Genomic DNA, 17,874 nt, shown 5'->3' with positions numbered 1-17,874 from the left:
TTATCTTATATGTAAAATTATAATATTATATGTAAAGAATCATTAGCAATAAATAAAAAAAACGATATTTTAAAATACACTTTAATGTCACTATGACCTAAATGTAATTATGACTAAGAATTGGTGTACAGAAATCTCTTCACCACCAGTCAGTTTAGATGGAGATTATCTAATTACTTATTATTGAACACATTTAGAATTGTCTTGCGTAAATAAAAATATAGTCAGCAAAACTATTAGCTTAACACTCCTGCATACATATTTGTACATAGCTCGCCACTGAACACACTTTATGCTTGAACAGAATATTCAGCAAGCTGACATAAAATTTTATACTACAAATAACATTCTATTTTTATCTTCTAAGACAAAACATTTTTACATTTACTTACATACAGATTATCTATTGATATAATTCCGATCAACCCTTATTCTAACTGTGAAGTAATCTAAAGCTAAACATATGAACACTCCTGATTGAGAAATGAGTCCTTGTTTACTTTGACATTTTGGTAATGACTGCTTTAAACATAAAATAAACCCCAGTTGGTGGACAATTCTCGCTCAAACTAAATATTCGTTGTAGCCTAGTGGGATTATGACAACAGATATAGTGAAACATTATGGCTACTTTGCTTTAAAACTACACTTAGGTCGGGTTGTATCAAACCGCCTTTACCCAGCAACTTGTATCCGTATATTTTTATTTAATTATGTTGCTCCAACTTAATAGTATCAAAGGTAACATAACACCATCTAGTCTCAATAGACGCGCCAACGCCCGACGTTACTCTGCGGAAAACATCGTCATACTTCTGCAGTATCTCTTGCACCGTGGCCTGAGTTACGTTAGGGGTCATGCTTCTAACGTAAGAGACGAGATAGTCGACGGATGCTCCGAGGGGGTGAACCATGAGGAACGCAGTGAGGATGCTGATGAGTTTAGCCTCGGAGGGCGGGACGGAGGGGCCGGAGACGATGTACTTGTTGTCGTCGGGGGTGGGCGGCGGCGGCATCGGCTTGGCCGGCTCCAGGCGCGGCGTCGGCGGCGGGGGCAGCGGTGGGTACGATTGCTGAAAACAAAATTATTTTCGTTACTATGTAGCCTAATATATATTTTTTTATGTAATTGGCCGCAAACGAGCAGACGAGCCGCCTGATGGGAAGCAGTCATCGCCGCCAATGGACATAAGCAACATCGGAGGAGCCACTTATGCGTTGCCAACCTTTGAGAACCCTAAATACCTGCTTCTTGAAGAACCCCATGTCATAGCGCAAGGGAAACACCTCGGAAGGTAGCTCATTCCACAATTTGCACGTTCTGGGCAAAAACGAGCGAGATGCCCGCTTGTTCTTGGTTTGCCACGTGTCGAGAAAGTGAGGTCGAACTTTGTTATATTGACGATTAGTTTTCATTTACTAGAAAATGTTCAAAAAAGTTTCAAATGTTTAAACTTATAGAATATTGAGGGTTTTGATGTTCAATGATGCTGTAAAAAATAAAGAAAATTAGAATCTATGGTTAAGAGATGATTTTAATAATGAATAGTGTAAATATCGGAAAAATTGGGAAAACGTGTTAAATATTATGTGGGGTTATTTTTGCTCACAATTTCGAAAATACTGAATTTACTTTTTGGTCACTCTACAGGACGCAAAGAGATGCAAGCGTTCTGTAGAATGGTTAAAATTGGACATAGTTATGTTGTTTTTACCCAAACATTCGTTTTCAAAACGTTATTCTTTCAGTATATATGTGGTTTTAAACAAATTTGTGGCGGCCTATACCTTCCCAGCTCGTGCAACAGGGTGGTGAGACTCGAGGCTTACCTCTCGTTGTTCAATTTGTGTTGAGCGATGAAGTGCGCCTTGAAAGTCTCGAACATTCTCTCGGCCTCGTCCTAGGTGAGGTGGGCCTCGTTATATCCTTCTAGCTCGTACATCGGGGTGGTGAAACTCGAGGCTTACCTGCTTATTGTTCAAGTTGTTGTTTAAGTTGTGTTGAGCGATGAAGTGCGCCTTGAAGGTCTCGAACTTTCTCTCGGCCTCGTCCTTGGCGAGGTGGGCCTCGTTCTTGTAGCCTTCCAGTTCGTACATAAGGTTCTCGTGCTCTGCCTGTTAAGGGAAACATAACAGTGTGTTAAACTATTTTGTTTACGTTTTTATATATAACAGTTGTATATAAAGGTCTGGTGTATATTAAGGTCAAGTCGCCTTAGAAGAGCGTGGTTTTAAATGCCACCAAAAAAGACGTCCTTGTCCTAGAAAAAATGTGTACTTAACGGGACAGTATACGAAGAAAGAAAAACTCGACCTATTATTTCTCAAAGTGCCTTTCTTATAAAGTTACAACACCAGATAACTCACCCTGAGCTCATCGTATTTCTCTTGAGGCACGGTGTTCTTTCCGATTTTCTCAATTTCATCTTCATTGAAGTTTGTCTCAAACTCTTCTTTTATGTTCTCCACCTCCTGAAAAACAACATACCCAGATCAGCAACTTGTTCAAACTATTTTTAAACTTAAGACTAAACGAACCTTTAAATTTCGCAGAAATAACATCTGCCCTTTTTATAATATTCTAGAAAGAAAAGGCAAATGATAAAACTATAATAACTTTACTAACTATTCGTAATATTGTGTACGTGTTAGAAACCGGACGGAAGAAATTCTCCACATTTCCAGTAGATTTACTTCCCCTGACGTTTCGATAAGTATCGGTATACCTGGTGATCATACTATACCGTGCTTCTCTTCTAATCATTTTCGTGTCTGTAGTAGGAACCACGGCGTACGAAGAAGCGAAGACTCGAAGGACGACGAGGCAAGGAGAGGGCGTCGCAAAGACGAACGCTAGCAGCCTCGTAGATGAAACCATACATGGGGCGGGATCCTGAACTTCAGGATCGAGAAGTCATTGTTGAGGGTTCTTCGGAGCTCGCACAGCTTAGGTTCGGGCTCAGGTGTTGGTGAAGACATGTTGCTGCTCCGCTTGGATTGTCTACACTGATTAGTCTGCCGCTACACAAAATGCTGAAACTGCGCGCTGATGATGCAATAGCGTATAACAAGGAATCATTATCCAGGAGTCTTCACGAGTCGAGAATCATTATCAGGAGTCGAGTAGACGCATGGTCCAGTATTGATTTACCTTAGTAGAAGTTTCTAGCAAATCCCATGTTCACTGTTCAGGGCGCCGCAACACATTTTGATGAAGCAACAGAAAACGGTGGGCGAATCTTAGTGACCGGATTCTTTCTTAATGGTTTTCTCTGATCAGATGTGATGTTGATGAAAGCACTGCTGTCTGCTGCTACATCAAAGATACCGAGATGAACTGTAAGTTTTGTACTATACCAATATCAGTAGAACACCACTATTTACACCGAATTTTCTAATTTTCGAATTCGTCTCTCGGCTCTTCTTTCTTGACTTCAACTGAAGACAGGAAGAGAATAGTAGCTTCTGGAGAAACTGAATATGTTGGGTCATTGCCTGCTGAAGGCGAAGAAGTATTCTATTTCTGCGAAGTTCTTGCTGGTGACGTAAAAGTATTATTTTTGCGTCTACAGCTGCAACACGTTCCCGTCTGAAAAGTGTAGTAGTACTATACCAGTGATGAAGTCTCTTAATTTCAACCACGATGCCGCCGTCCTTCCCCTTATTACGGTAATGTCCGCATATTCTGGATATCGCTGGGGATATCCAGTTTAGTTGATGTTGAATATTTTTCACAGGTATGTAGTTCTGGCTGGCAGCATTCAGAAGGAGGAATAAGCCAAAGGGTCCCGATGGGATTCCTCTGATTTCTCGAACGCTTTCTCCGCTTTGAAGGATATATCCAAGGTATCGCGGATGAGATGATTGAAGAATGTTAATGACATTCTTGGTGCGTCGCTTTTATCAGCTAAATAGACACCGAACCTAAAATCTACAGGATAATGAAAGGAAAGATTCCTCTTAAGCTGACATTCTCTGCAATTCGTCGTATTATCGTTTTAGAGATACATTTTTTTCCATTAGATAGGACCGACTCGATGCGGTATATTTCGACCGGCAATAAGATATCGAAGACATACATAAAGATTTAATCATGTCATAGTCTGTACTTGAAAAAATTGCGCTAATTAATCAGAGACTTTCCGTCAGTTTAACTTATTTTTTAATTAACAATATGTTTAGTACGGTACAACGGATGCAGTGAATTTAATACACTGCATATATATCTCTGAATAACAATCGCTTTTATACAACTTATCTAGAATTGGCCGACCAATTATAGGAGAAGTGTTAATGAGCAGTTTCCAAATGTTAATGAGCAGTTATTCGCCAATGGTTAAATGGTTATCCACCAAATAAGTAACTCACTTTCTAGCTCTGTTTATTGGTCGGCATGGTGTGTCTGGTTTAGAGTAAACGAGCAGCCTAGCCAAGTAGAGTCAATTTTAAAAAGGTTTTCTTTAAATTGATCCAGAAATGAAAGAAGATTTGAAGTAGAACCTCAATGACTCTAAATCAATGGATCGCAATTAGTTTATAGGACTTACCGGTCAGAATTCAGCTAATAGCCGGTCGCACCAAACCTTTATAACGTTCGCTAAAATTAGGTATATTTCCGCTAGGAAATAGATGTCATATGAGCACTCTACTGACTTACATTCTTTGCGTGCAACCGGATCTTTAGTCTTCCCTTGTGCTATTTTTGCAATAAGGCAACCTCGGGCGCCATAGACGTAAGTTTCATAGCGCACACTTTAACTAGGCTGCTCGCCTAGTCTAACCTGATTGACAGCAAGTTCAATGTTAACTGGCTGCTGATTTAAACATCCTATTAGTATAATAATATAACTCGGTCTCAAGACACAGAAGTCAGCTGCTTTCTTGCCGCGAAGATAGTTTCTCTCGTCTGATAGCCCCGTAGAACCACGCTGATTCCAGGAGCCGCCTTTTCAATCGTCACTATCGTCAGTGAGCGTTAACGTCATGAGACAGAGGTACAATCTCATATGATCGACTTAGAGTTCTATAGATGTTTTTTTTAGATTTTATAATGGTATATTTAAATCAGAAAACCAGTAACAGCCATAGCCCAGCAGAAGCACGGTACGGAAGGGCACGGCAAAAAAAAATCTTTACCGTTAAGCGCGTTTATGTGTGACGAATATACCTCTAGCGCGCAAATTACATGCATACAGTTCAGCCATCCTTGCGCAAATGGCGCGCTAGAGGCGTATTCGCTAAGTGGACGCAATTTAAAAAAACAATGTCCTAGGTCTCATTGAAAAAACAGATCTATTCTCGCTTAGCCTCAAATATGAATTTACCGTGCCACACCGCGCCGTGATCTGATGAACCGCCAATACGTACCTCAGTCATCTTGAGCCACATCTCGATGTTCCTCCGCTGCTGCTTGCTAAAGTGGTCGGAGACGCGCTGGTGGCGCGCCGCGGAGAGTATTTTCGCTACCTGCTCGACTGTCATACATCATATTAGAGACCGGCTGCGGCACAGGAAAATACGTGTCGTAAAAGACACGCAGGGCTCCTAGGGTTGATCTAATGATGTCTACTAGCATTGACAAATCCAAGTGCAATATGTCGTGTACCGTATGGCTTTACAAGCGTATTAAAAGCTTTTGAAAAAGCTGCACTTACACAGAAAACAGGACGGGCCGCGGCGCTGACATTTGTCTATAAGTCCCGAAGTAGTGCAACGTACGTTGATGTTCGCTGAAGTTATAACGTAGATACAAGAAATGTGCCTCGCAGCTGCCCGAAGAAATACACTCCACACTACTATTTACACTGGACAGGGCCCGTACGTAGGATACAAAACTTTATCCTGACTTTTGAAGCGTTTTGATTCTTATATACGGTGCACGAAACGTATGCATGTTGGATTAGTTGCGCGGATTATATGCATCGTGAACAAAACGGTAAAGTATGCGGGTCACGCACACACACACTGTGTGCGGGTCATTATCTAGAGAATACCTAAGGCTTGATTTACACCAGTCCAGTTGGCAGATTCCATAGCGGAATCAACTCCGGAACGTTTTGAGTTAGCGCAGGATCGGCATAGAATCCGTTCTGTTGCCATGCGTACATATCTGCTGCGTGCGACGTTAAGCCATTCCAATGATGTGATGATGAATGTTAACGGAGCGACGCCAAATCAGTGACGTTATCCATAACAACTGAACTGATGGAAATCAGAAAACTATCTTTCTATAGACAGCTTATTCTTCTTCAGGTCTGGCACTTACCTCTCCGCCGCGTAGATGTCGTTGACAATCGCCAAAAGTGCCCGAACAATGAAGTTCAATATTAGGTTAGGTACTGGGTACGCCTATCCAGTGTACATAGAGATGTATAGAGGTCAGTGAAGTGGCCACAGTTGCATCGTAAACTGGAACAGCTGATGGTGGGTACGTACACGTCGTTGCGGTCCATCAACTCATGACATAGAGGCAGCCAGGCCCGTCCAATTTTTTGGAAAAGAACAGCTAAAATACCATACCGAGCATATATACATTCTAACATTTGTCAACGCTTGATTTGATTGTTCTACTAGCAATCAAATTGAATTCCATAATATCAGTGGAATAAACTTAGAAATAAGGGATTTCTTTTCTTATTTCCGTACACATGTAGTATCCATTTTTCCTCTCTGGATTTTAACATTATAGAAAATATTTTTACAAAACTTGATGTATATTAATCGTAGCTTTGCCCCTTTGTTTCTGTTTTTTTGATAAGTATAGTGTTAGGAGCTTTCAAACATTGGTATCGAATTTGTTTTTCACTAAATATCCAGAAATGAAAATTGGGACTACGTTTGTATTGGAACACGGTTGTCCAATATCCTCTTAATCAACTCTACAACTCTATATCCTATCAGAACCAATAACATAATAGACCACCACTTCACCATGATAACAACATTTTGGCGATTCTGGCTTCCTCTGTGTATCAGTACTGGCTAAATAAGTATAAAGCCTGAGTGGACGCTCGAAGCGGAGCGTTCGGCGGGGCATGCAGCGTGGCATCGAACTCACAAGTAATTTGAGCAGCGTGCACTAAGGGCGCTCCTATACGTTTGCATTTGTTTAACATGCACGCCGCACGCCCCGCCCCGCTGCACGCCCAACTCCAACGCCCACTCAGGCCTTACACTAAAGCAGCTATCCCATCGCCGACGTTTGGAGACAAGCGGGTACCAAATATAATTTTCATAATTTTTAATTAAGAAAATACTAAATCCATCGCTAGTACCTTTCATCATCGGCGGTCGGACAGGTGATTTAAAGAAATAGCACACGCATGCATTTAAAAACTGTGGTCAGCTGGTAATCTCATCAGCTCTCCCCGTAGCGGCGAAGTCGGTAGGATCCGCCATAATTCCGTGCATACTTATCCCTATTTTTTCCGCGCATTGGCTATCTATTGTGAAGAATCTGTGGATGAAAGACAAGAATACGGCGAATCGGCGATGGTATGATGCTCAGCTCTCCAGTCCCCAGTTCCTAAGATATGTGTATTGTGGGTATCTTCGTAGTTGCAGCATATATTTAAACTACCAATGTGCGTACACATATACGTAAATATATTAATTTAGGCATTGTAATCTATTAAGATATTTGCTAATCTCTGAAAATGCTAAAATAAATGTTTTTTTCTAAAATTACTTTAATATATTTGCGTGTTTGGTTCAGCACTCGCATAACTTATATGAATAACTTAAAGAAAAAATAAGAAGATCTCGCCGCCAAATATTCAGCTCCAGCAAGTTTCTAGACACGATGACCAGGAACGTAGATGGCATGCAACCACGCCTATTAGCTTAGCTGGGACTGGGACGCTACCGGAAGATCCAAATCTGTATCGTCGATCCACGATCCTTGATCATATACCACCGTTCATAGTTGGGTCTGAGACGACTAATCCAGCGCACCCCGATTAAACTTTCTAATACGACTTCATATTTACACGTTTAAAGTGGATACACTGATCAAAATGCCCTTTATCAATCGTCACACGTGCGTAAAACACGTCAATGTTGCTAGTTTAAGGCTTGTACAGACATTGCAACAAATGGTATGCGATTTTAGATAATTGCTGGCCGAGTAGCAGCAACGAAATCATAGATCGATCAAGTACCGCAATATATTGCAAATTGCATGTGATTATCGGGGACGTTTGGAGAGGCCATTACATCAGTGGTAGTCAAATGTGACCGTGGAATGGTCGGAGAGCGCTAGATCGTTCGTTGGATACCCAGGTAACTTTTAATTGACCCTAAGAGCAAGAGTGACCCCAAGTCCATATTATTGTACCTACTTACTCTGACATGGCGCTAAGATCTAATGTCTTGGTCTCCAACCCGAATGAATGCCCTTAAGGTTCAGATGCACCAAACCGTTTGTCACGGTTACAGCGTTCGCTAAATGCTATGTGACGTTTCATAGTTCACTTCCGGGTGACGCTAATCAGTCCGCTTATTGTTGTTGGTGCAACTGGCACCAATTCTGTTCTTGTATCGTTATTCGCCATTCGCCAACATGAAGATTGTTGTATCAACCTGTTGGAATATCATACCGCAAGAAACCGAGAACTATACTGCCATACCACGTATAACCACCACATAAACTGAAACCAGAAACTTCCTGTCTCGTAAACTGTGGAATGAACTTTCGCCCGCGGTATTTCCGGACCGATGAGACCTTCAAACCTTTATTCTGTTTCGGGATTCAGCAAATATTCGTGTTTGCGTCTCTTTCACTATCCAAGGGAAATGAAAGAGACGCCATCACGAATATTCACCGCAATTCCGAATATGTGGCCGCAGCTTGAAGAAAAGAGCGTACTCCCAGGCCGGCAAAGCACTTGCAACCCCTCTGGTATTACAGATGTCCATGGGCAGTGGTAATTGTATACCATCAGGCGATTCATCTGCTCGTTTGTTCCTATATCATGTAAAAAAACTGGTTTCCGAATATCACATATGTCTGTTATGCAATATGCATGATCGAGTACTATACCTGAAGTGACTAGTCCGCTGTTGGCATTGTTGTCTTCCCTGCTTCTGTGTGTTTTCTGTTGATGTGGTTTTCTTGATGGTGTTGATGAACTTTAATGATGTTCCAGCAACTTTTGACTATTTATTGTTAGATATACACTCTAAACTACTTGGACTTGGGTCACTTTGTCTCTTGACTATTAACAATCACTATACATATTATAATATATACAGCTTGTCATTCAAGAAGACGCGTGCCTTAACTCGTAATGTCTTTTTTTTTTTATTAAAAACTGATCGGCGATTGGCTCTAGTCACACCTGATGGAAAGTGAAGACAGGGCCTAAGATGGAGCTCACCGATTCAGTAGTAGCCTATTCAATCTTGCTTTAAACAGACCGAGGTCATATTTATCAGGGAATACAGAGGGCGGGAGCGCATTCCATTCTTTAGCCGTCGTCATGTAATTAAAGGTTAGATTTGACAAATCTGCGCGTCATCGTGGATGACATGACATACATATTCAAATCCTTGTTGCTGTCGCTAATACTAATAAGTTTTTGGCAAAAATTTCATTTTAGGTACAAGCTTTTATCGCTGACTGTACTTTTTTTTCCACAGGCAACTAATACTCATCAAGCCAATTCTAAAAACCCTAAACACAATTAGGTTGCGTTGTTTTATCACAGAGTTCCTATGGCTACTTCCTGTCTCCATCATCAGATCAGCTTGATGGTACCATAATATTGCATTGTCACCCGACTTACATATGTATGCAAATTTTCAGCTTCATCGGAAACCGGGAAGTGGGTCAAATTTAACTTGCAAGATTTGTCCCATACATACTAACAGGGCAAGTTAAATAAAAGCTTGTAAAAAGCCTAATAGCATTAGCAGCTTCAATCAGGAGAAAACTGCAGTTTTAACCCTTTTTCTTGGCATATCTTTCAATATGCGCATATTTTGTCCTTTTTATTTTATTCTTGCTCATAATTACTTTAGTTCTATTAGGCGTCTGCAACGCTTGAAGTTACGATTTTTTTATTTGCCAAGATAAGGTTTAAAAACTGTTGCTCCATTGCGTCAGTCATCAGTTTATAGTTTTCTTTGCTCCAGTATATAGTCCGTTTTATTTAGCATTAGAAAGAAGGTAAACGATTTTGACGTGTCATTTCTTTTTATTGAAAAATAATTCACGTCAATTAAACACAATTATAAGATCATTTACATTCTTTTGTGTTCATAATTTATAGTTAAGCATTTTAAAAACCGTTTTTCAATAGACGTCAAGATTGTTTCCCTTTTTTCTAATGCTAAAAAAACGGACTATAGTACGTGTCATTCACGAAGACGCGTTCCGTAACTCGTAATGTCATGTTATTTAAGGTTAGATTTGACAAATCTACGCGTCATCGTGGATGACACCAATTATAACTTTAAGTTACTAACCTTTACGGGTTACACACACTACATTTGACTTGAACAAAAGCTAACTACAAACATGCAAGTCATCCGGCACGCACTAGAGATCAGTCACAGTCTGACAAGGACTGTTAGATTTCTGACATGAAGCTGTCTCCACTCCAGTAGTATCAGAGCTCCATCCCCGCATCCCGTCTCCAGCTGCCACTGCTCCAGCGATTTCGAAATCTTTTTTAGGCCAACCATACTGGCTTAACTAAAAACTAACTATAGTCTATCAAACAACATTGTCAGTAGAAATTTTCAAATTTTCTACGGGACTATGACCATTAGCCCCTACATTTTGTAAATGTGCCGTTTTTTTCTACTGACGGATATGGCTTGACAGACTATAGTAACTACAGTCTCAGCGGCTCGAGAGGATCTTGGGCACGGGCAGTAGTGATCGCCATTCTTCCTGATTGTGCGCACCTTCGTATTCGTATTCGCGGGCTAGGTTTCCGCAACTCGACGTCGCAATTCGCGCCTATTTTGCGTGATTGTGCGCACCTATATACCAGTTTGATGTCCAACAGGCACTTCTAAGACTATGAGGGCTTGCTCCAGCATACTTATAAAAAAGGTAAAAACTTACATTGTAGCAGTATATGCGCGAATTTCTCCTTCATAGTGAGTTTCATGCTCTGGTACTCGTCGTCAAGGACCATTTTCTCGTTGAAGAGGCGACGGATCTGGTTGTTGGAGGCTTGGATGAGCGAGTAGAAGGCGTTGGCGTTCTTTTTGTTGCATTCGCCGCGTTCCAACCAGCCGACCAGGGTCTGTAATGATCAAACATGTTATTAAGTATATACTTGCTGGCAGATCTGTCAATCTGGCAGGGTCTGTAATGATCAAACATGTTATTAAGTATATACTCTCAAACCAATGGTATATATCACTGGCTTGCCTGCTTTAAATGAGGCATAGTGTAGAGAATACGTGTTAGGAAGGGACAATATTAATTGCACACCAAGCATCAATTTTGTTAACACTGAAAAATCCGTACTTCCTTATAATCTATTCCAAGCTTTAGCTTAATTTTTTCTGGTACAGTAAAGCGTTTATTTTTGGGTATTATTTTACTAAGAGCTATTTTTTTTATTTGGCTATTTTTTTTTTGGGGATTTTTTTCAATTTTTGTAAAAGTGAAAATAATGTGTAGTAGTTGCTCGTATCTGGTATCATTCTACTTACAGGAGCAGCTTCAGCAAACTGGTCGTCACTTTTGACCTTCTCGGTAATAGTCTGCAAAGAGGCAGGCGTGAGCGGCTCGATGCGTGGTGGCGTGGGATCACGCTTGCCACGCTTGCTTCGCTCGAACTCGGCATAGTCGTCGCGGTTCTTTAAAAAAGACGAGAAGATTGGAGCAAATTCAATGTAAGTATTGAGTATAAATAAGTCCTCAGACAGTTTCCTAGCTACTAAATATACCTTGTAACCAGCTACCAAAAAGGTAGCTAAGTATCAATGAATTAAGTTAAAAGATAAGCACTCTTTTTTGCTGAATATATTTCCTACATAACAGGAAAATATGTATACATTCACCAGAGAAAACATACTTTCATGTTTTATAAATATAATGATGAATTTATCTAAAAACTCAGGACATTATTACTTAAACCTTTAACTCTTTAAGTCCAGATTATGAAACCCATCCATTCAAGCCTCATTGCCACATTTATAGCCTACAAAAAGATGGCTTTATATGGTGTTAATTTTTTCCTTATATCTTATTGCGCCTGGTGTTATATTGTAGATCGTGCCATTGACGAAGACGCGTGCCTTGACACGTAATGTCATGTTATTAATATGGAAGGTAGAGGCAAGGAATAGAATCTCCATAGGCAGAACTGCTGCAAAAGTGTCAGCTAGAAATAATATTTCCAAATCTCTCCAGAGTAGCGCTAGAGTAGCTAATAACCTAGGTTATTGATGGAGTGAAGTGCGCTGTCTATGATTCGATTTTTTGTAGATTCTAGGTATTGTAATGCCACCTATTTATGGTTTTTAGTCAGACATTTCTACTACATGGAGATTCTATTCCTTAACTATACCTTCCATAGTTATTAAGTTGGATTTGATCAAATCTGCGTGACATTGTGGATGACAGGAAGTATAAAGGTTTAATATAATAAATTGATAAAAAATAACAGTGTGTTATAAATTCTTACCAATGCAAAGTCCACAAAGATAGTAGTAGCCTCACTGTCACCCTGATTGTGATATTTGAATCTGAATCCAGAGATGCTGAAGGAAGCCTCCACACTTTCCTCCTTCTCAAATCTGATGTGACACACTCCCTGTCTGTGCAACTTGATGTCGGTGATATTCCCGAACCGCTGGAATATCTCTTGAAGAACATCTTCTTTTACACTGTTAGGCAAGCCTCCAACAAAGATTGTACGGCAGCCTGGTGGCCGCTCTCTGCGGTTTGGCAGAGAAGCTCCTGGTATTGGTGTCAGAAGTACAACAGAGCTGCAGTAGATTGGCTGGTTTGATGGGTGCATCATAGGCATCATTTGCTGGTTCATCATGAACATGTTCTGATCCATCATTGGATTCATCTGCATCATTCCAGGCATCATGCCAGCCATGTTCGGCACATTTTGCATGTTGGACATGGTTGGCATGTTGGGATGAGGCATGCCTCCCATTGGCTGCATTTCCATCTGGCCAGGCTGCTGCATCATACCAAATGCCATCATGCCACTGGGACCTGTATAAAATGTTACATTATTATTTACACAAACAGTCAACCTATATACATCATGTATCATAAGGTCACTATGGGTAACATGTCAAAGTGTAAATAGTGTGTTATGTGAATAAAATCATAACATTTGGTTTGTCAATTTAAAAAAGTCATTAATAAAAATCTGATAATCCCTCGAAAATCATCTAATCAAGTTAGTCTTTAAAAATATCTAGCGGTTTTAGCATGAACCTAAAATGTGAGATAATTTTTATACCTGGCATCATCATAGCTCCAGGCAGCATATTTCCCGGGTTCTTATCAGGTGCCTTGTCACCGCTGTCAAACCTGGACCTCCTCTCTGGACGGTCCCGTCTCCTATCCGGTCGACTGTCTAGGCGGTGGTCGGGGCGGTCATTGCGGGTTCTGTCATCTGCCCGGTCAGCCATTCTTTTACTGCCAGGCCTGGCATTTCTGTCATGATGCTCTCTTGGACGGTCATCCCTGCTACGGTCTGGTCTACCAGGACGCGGGCGCTGATCTGTAACATAATTTAATTTAGAAATATTGCATATGAATGTGATAAATTATGCCAGATGCTCTGCCAAAAATAGAGCACAATTTCAATTACTGAAGGTATCACTTTGGGTTTCATGCAAATTACATTTTTTTACAATTTGATAAGGTGGCATATGACAAACTAAATGAAATATGGTAACTTCAATCTATGTACCTCTGTCGCGATCCCGATTGTTCCTAGAGTCCCTTCTATTTCCTGGTCCTCCCTCATGGCTAGGTCTGGGTGCTCCAGGGGCAGGCGTGTCATCCTCAATCACCTGCACCTCGCTGGATTCCACGCTTGGATCCTGAACGTCTTGCTGAGAGGCGCTCTGCATACCTTCTGGGAGCATAGGTCCAATTTGAGGCCCAGGCGGAATCCCACCCATATTATTCGGCATTTCCATCATGTTTTGCAACATGGGTGGAGGCAACAATGGCGGATGCATTTGCATCATTGGCGGTCCCATCATGTTAGGAGGCATTGGGAATTGCTCATTACCCCATGGATTCATTTTTTAAGATTTTTTGTCACTAACGTAAATTGACGCAAATTAGACACAGGACAAAAGAAAATGCTCCAAACCACTTCACAATTTATCTTGAATTTAAATATCACAACATTCACAACACCACAGCACTTCTTGCAACGCAGTTTTTTTGCATTTGACAAGCAAGACAATGGCAGAATAGGCATAGACTAGCATAGACATTAATCACAGAATAACCATAACCAAACCATAACAGAGCTACATGATCATGGCACATTTACATTCGCGTGCGAGTGGCGAGCAGTAGAAGTACAGAATGAGCTTGTGGCTCGGCTCTAAAAGGGGCTCGCGGGGGATGCGCGCTTGCTGTTTACATTCACGTTCGGCTTTTCATTCGGTTACAACTTACAACTACAAACCTTGGGGTCTACCGCAAAAACCGAAATTCGCAAATTGCGGGGATCTTTCTCTTTTACTCTCACTGTTACGTAATTAGAGTAACAGAGAAAAATGCCCGCAATTAACGAACTTCTATTTTCGCGGTTATAGCCAATACCTGATAAAGTGTGGATGTAATTGGCACTTTAAGCTTGATCGGGGCGCCATACTATTTGATGGCAATCTAAGGCAATCCGTTCGCTTCCACATATTTATCGCTTAGGCTTGGCTTAGATGTGAACTACTTGGCTGACTTGCCATCCACTTGCTTAAAACTTAACAGCCTGTAGCCTGTAGAGCCCTTTAAAAATAATAAGAAAAAATAGACGTTGTCATTTTAGTCTATGGTCCGTAGTCGTCGGATCAGATGAGTTTATTATATTTTTGTTATATTCCTTAAATAAAAATTTGCAAATTGGACACCTTTGGAAAAAATAGGCAATACATTCGAAATTTATATTGCTTATATTATCGCATATTTTTTGTGAGCTACTGATGTAATTGACTAAATGTAAAAATTGCATTGTGTGGTAAATGTCAAAATTTCAGTCAGTGAAATCGTGCTAATCATCGAGATTATAGTTGAAAATTCGTGATGTACTTATATTTGAAAACATATGGTATTAGTGAACTGAGTGTTATATTTAGCGGTTTATCGTAATCGGCGTGTTGGCTGCACATTGGAGAACGCAGGTGGATGAAACAATTTTGAGAAAGTGAAGGTGAGACGTATTTTCTTTTGTTGTGGTTCCAAATGAATTATATCCAGTCGCGCGTGTAATCGGCGCGGCTATGTAGTTATTTATTTTCTTTAAATAAATCTTAGTTTTCACTCTTTGGTGTTTTACGGCCGTTGTTTTACGATTACGAAATATTTATAGCCGTTTAGCTTCTTTATGTGAACTGGAATTATCTAGATTTTCTCAGAATAAGTACCCGAAGATATTTATGAGTTCACGTAAGTAACGACTTACACTTGTAGGTTTTTTATTGACTGTTCATATAAGGGGTTGAGAAAATTGCACTCACATCCAAACAAGTTGTGAAAGAAATTTCTTATAAACTTGTCTGGTGTCTGCTACCCTTTGTGCAGGTGAATATTTCGCTCAGCGGCTAAGTCTAGCAATCCAACAGGGAAATGTAACAAGCATCCTGGGGATGATGCCCCGGGCAACTCTATTAAGTTTTTGCCTATAAACTATAGGTAAGAACTGTGAATATATATTATGTATAATATGTATATTGTTATTGTAAATAAAACAAACATTTTATAGTTAAATAATTAATTGAATATTTTGTGGCTAATCCATTTTCCATATCTATGTTTACATTATGTTAAACAGCTGATCATATTTTAGACACTCAATACCCCTCAAGCAATGTACCCATATAAATGGATAATGATGTTTATTTGTTGCTATTATACACAATATTATGCAATTAATAATTATATTAAAAACAAAAAGTATCTTAACATCAATATAGAAATAAAAACAGAAGTTGTAATTTCTGTGTACATTGTAGCATAGTAATAGGGGGCCTACCATGTTAACACATTCACTGCCAAGAACACATATGTGGAAACAGGGCTCCTGGCACCAAAAGTTTTAATTGGATTAAAAGAGAAACAAACTCTGTTTTTCGCGGTAGTTGGCCAGGATACCCAGTAAACAATACTCTCACAAAATCAGGTAAGGAAAAACAAAAGGAAATATTTGTGGAAATAGAGCAGAGTAAACTGCCCTAACACCGTACCCAAACTTCTAACATTTATCACCAAAACTACCATCATTTATAGAAATGCTGAAATCCTTCTAATCACCATGTATGTGCAAAATAATACTTTGTTACAACTTGATGACCCTGCTTGACTTCCTGTTATAGCTAGACATACACATTTGCCAGACACAAAAGGCCATTAGCACCATACAACAACAACATTAATATTTATGTTGCATTGTAAAATGATTTGATTTATTTATTAAAAATATTTTAGTATACCAAATTGAGAAATTGTAATAGGAACAATTTAAAATTTAAGGAAGAGTTAGAATATTATGTAAGAATGTCCTAAAGCTCATTAAAAAAAGATTTTGACGCCTACTTCATATTTTTTTATGATCATTTTATTATTTTTAAACTTTGTATTACATTTAAATATCACTTGGTTCAGCTAGCTGACACAGGTAACTAAATAAGTCTTATTGGGGCCCTCTTTCTTTCCAATTAGTATTATTTGAAAGAGAGGGGTAGGTTTTCTAAATAGTGCAACAAAATGATTGAACTATATAGAAAAGCTTCTTGCTTTTTCTGCAAAGTACTAAAAGTTGCTGTAAACTGGCCATCAGTGGACCTTACTGAATACTTTTTTTATTTTTATATCTTTATATCAAGGTTTACAAACTCACAGTGTAGTACTTTTATAAAGCATAGCTCATTAATTTGTTTTGTAGATGAAACAAGGTAAACACCTGTAACCCTACTGGTGTTGCAGACCCTCTAGCATGAGTTGCGTTCTCACGCAACATGTATGGAGTCGCGCGCGAGAACACAACTCCTACTAGCAGGTATTGTTAGACATCGTTGTTACAATCAGACGATGTGTCTGCTTCTTTGTCTCCTATATCAAAAAATATATAGGATACCCTTTTTTGCTTAACTCTGTTATTGGTAGTGTACCAGATCAATAGTCTCCAAACTAATACATTTAAGTCTGTCATTGGGCCTACGAAAAATACTATAGAATACTTTACATGCATAAAATTCCATACAATACCCATGAAAAAGTGGAACCCTGGCTGTGGCTGTGGCCCTCGAAAAGATTGCAAGAACTGTTGGATGAGGGCAGGACTTTGACTGATATGATGATAATGATATATGTTATGAAACTAGTATTTATCACAGACATACTACATACATTATTAAGGATAACCATTGATAAGTAATCAATAATCATGTAGGTATGGGGTGTGTATATATTAGTATTGTTATCAGCATACCATTATGATAATATTTTAGAGCATAGATCACACACAAGCTGTCTTCTATGTTATAATATTTTATTTCTTGCTCAAACACACAAAAATGTTGCATATGAAGTGAACAAAGTAAGAGATTTATTTTATTAAAATAAGACAGGTAGTAAAGTATTGTCTCAAATAAAAACCAGTGTTTATAAATACAAGGCAATTTTTTTTTTTAATTGTAGTTTAATTT

General features: G+C 39.4%; 2 protein-coding genes across 3 annotated transcripts in view; one reads left to right on the top strand and one right to left on the bottom strand.

The window, feature by feature from the left end:
• Positions 1–65: 65 nt before the first annotated feature.
• On the bottom strand, positions 66–16,523 carry LOC133525019 (ecto-NOX disulfide-thiol exchanger 2-like). 2 transcript variants are annotated; one of them, XM_061861211.1, is made up of 10 exons: positions 16,203–16,523; positions 13,905–14,072; positions 13,449–13,712; positions 12,651–13,195; positions 11,674–11,820; positions 11,075–11,258; positions 5,368–5,474; positions 2,368–2,472; positions 1,969–2,115; positions 66–1,073 (listed from the first exon to the last, which is right to left on the bottom strand). In XM_061861211.1, exons 2-10 carry the CDS (start codon positions 14,065–14,067, stop codon positions 708–710), a joined length of 2,028 nt encoding a protein of 675 aa, XP_061717195.1. In that variant the 5' UTR covers positions 14,068–14,072; positions 16,203–16,523; the 3' UTR covers positions 66–707. The 2 variants fall into 2 exon arrangements, with proteins under 2 accessions (XP_061717195.1, XP_061717194.1); XM_061861210.1 differs by lacking the exon at positions 16,203–16,523 and having other exon boundaries at positions 13,905–14,418.
• The window catches only part of LOC133525021 (E3 ubiquitin-protein ligase UBR1), a 63,635-nt gene continuing 60,762 nt past the window's right edge, over positions 15,002–17,874 (top strand). The window contains exon 1 of the mRNA XM_061861213.1: positions 15,002–15,380. The gene's annotated coding sequence lies outside the window, so the exon portion shown is untranslated. The remainder of the gene's footprint in view (positions 15,381–17,874) is intronic.

Source organism: Cydia pomonella, chromosome 14 (genome assembly GCF_033807575.1).
Source record: "Cydia pomonella isolate Wapato2018A chromosome 14, ilCydPomo1, whole genome shotgun sequence".
Lineage (NCBI taxonomy): Eukaryota > Metazoa > Arthropoda > Insecta > Lepidoptera > Tortricidae > Cydia > Cydia pomonella.
This window is presented reverse-complemented; position numbering and strand designations above follow the sequence as displayed.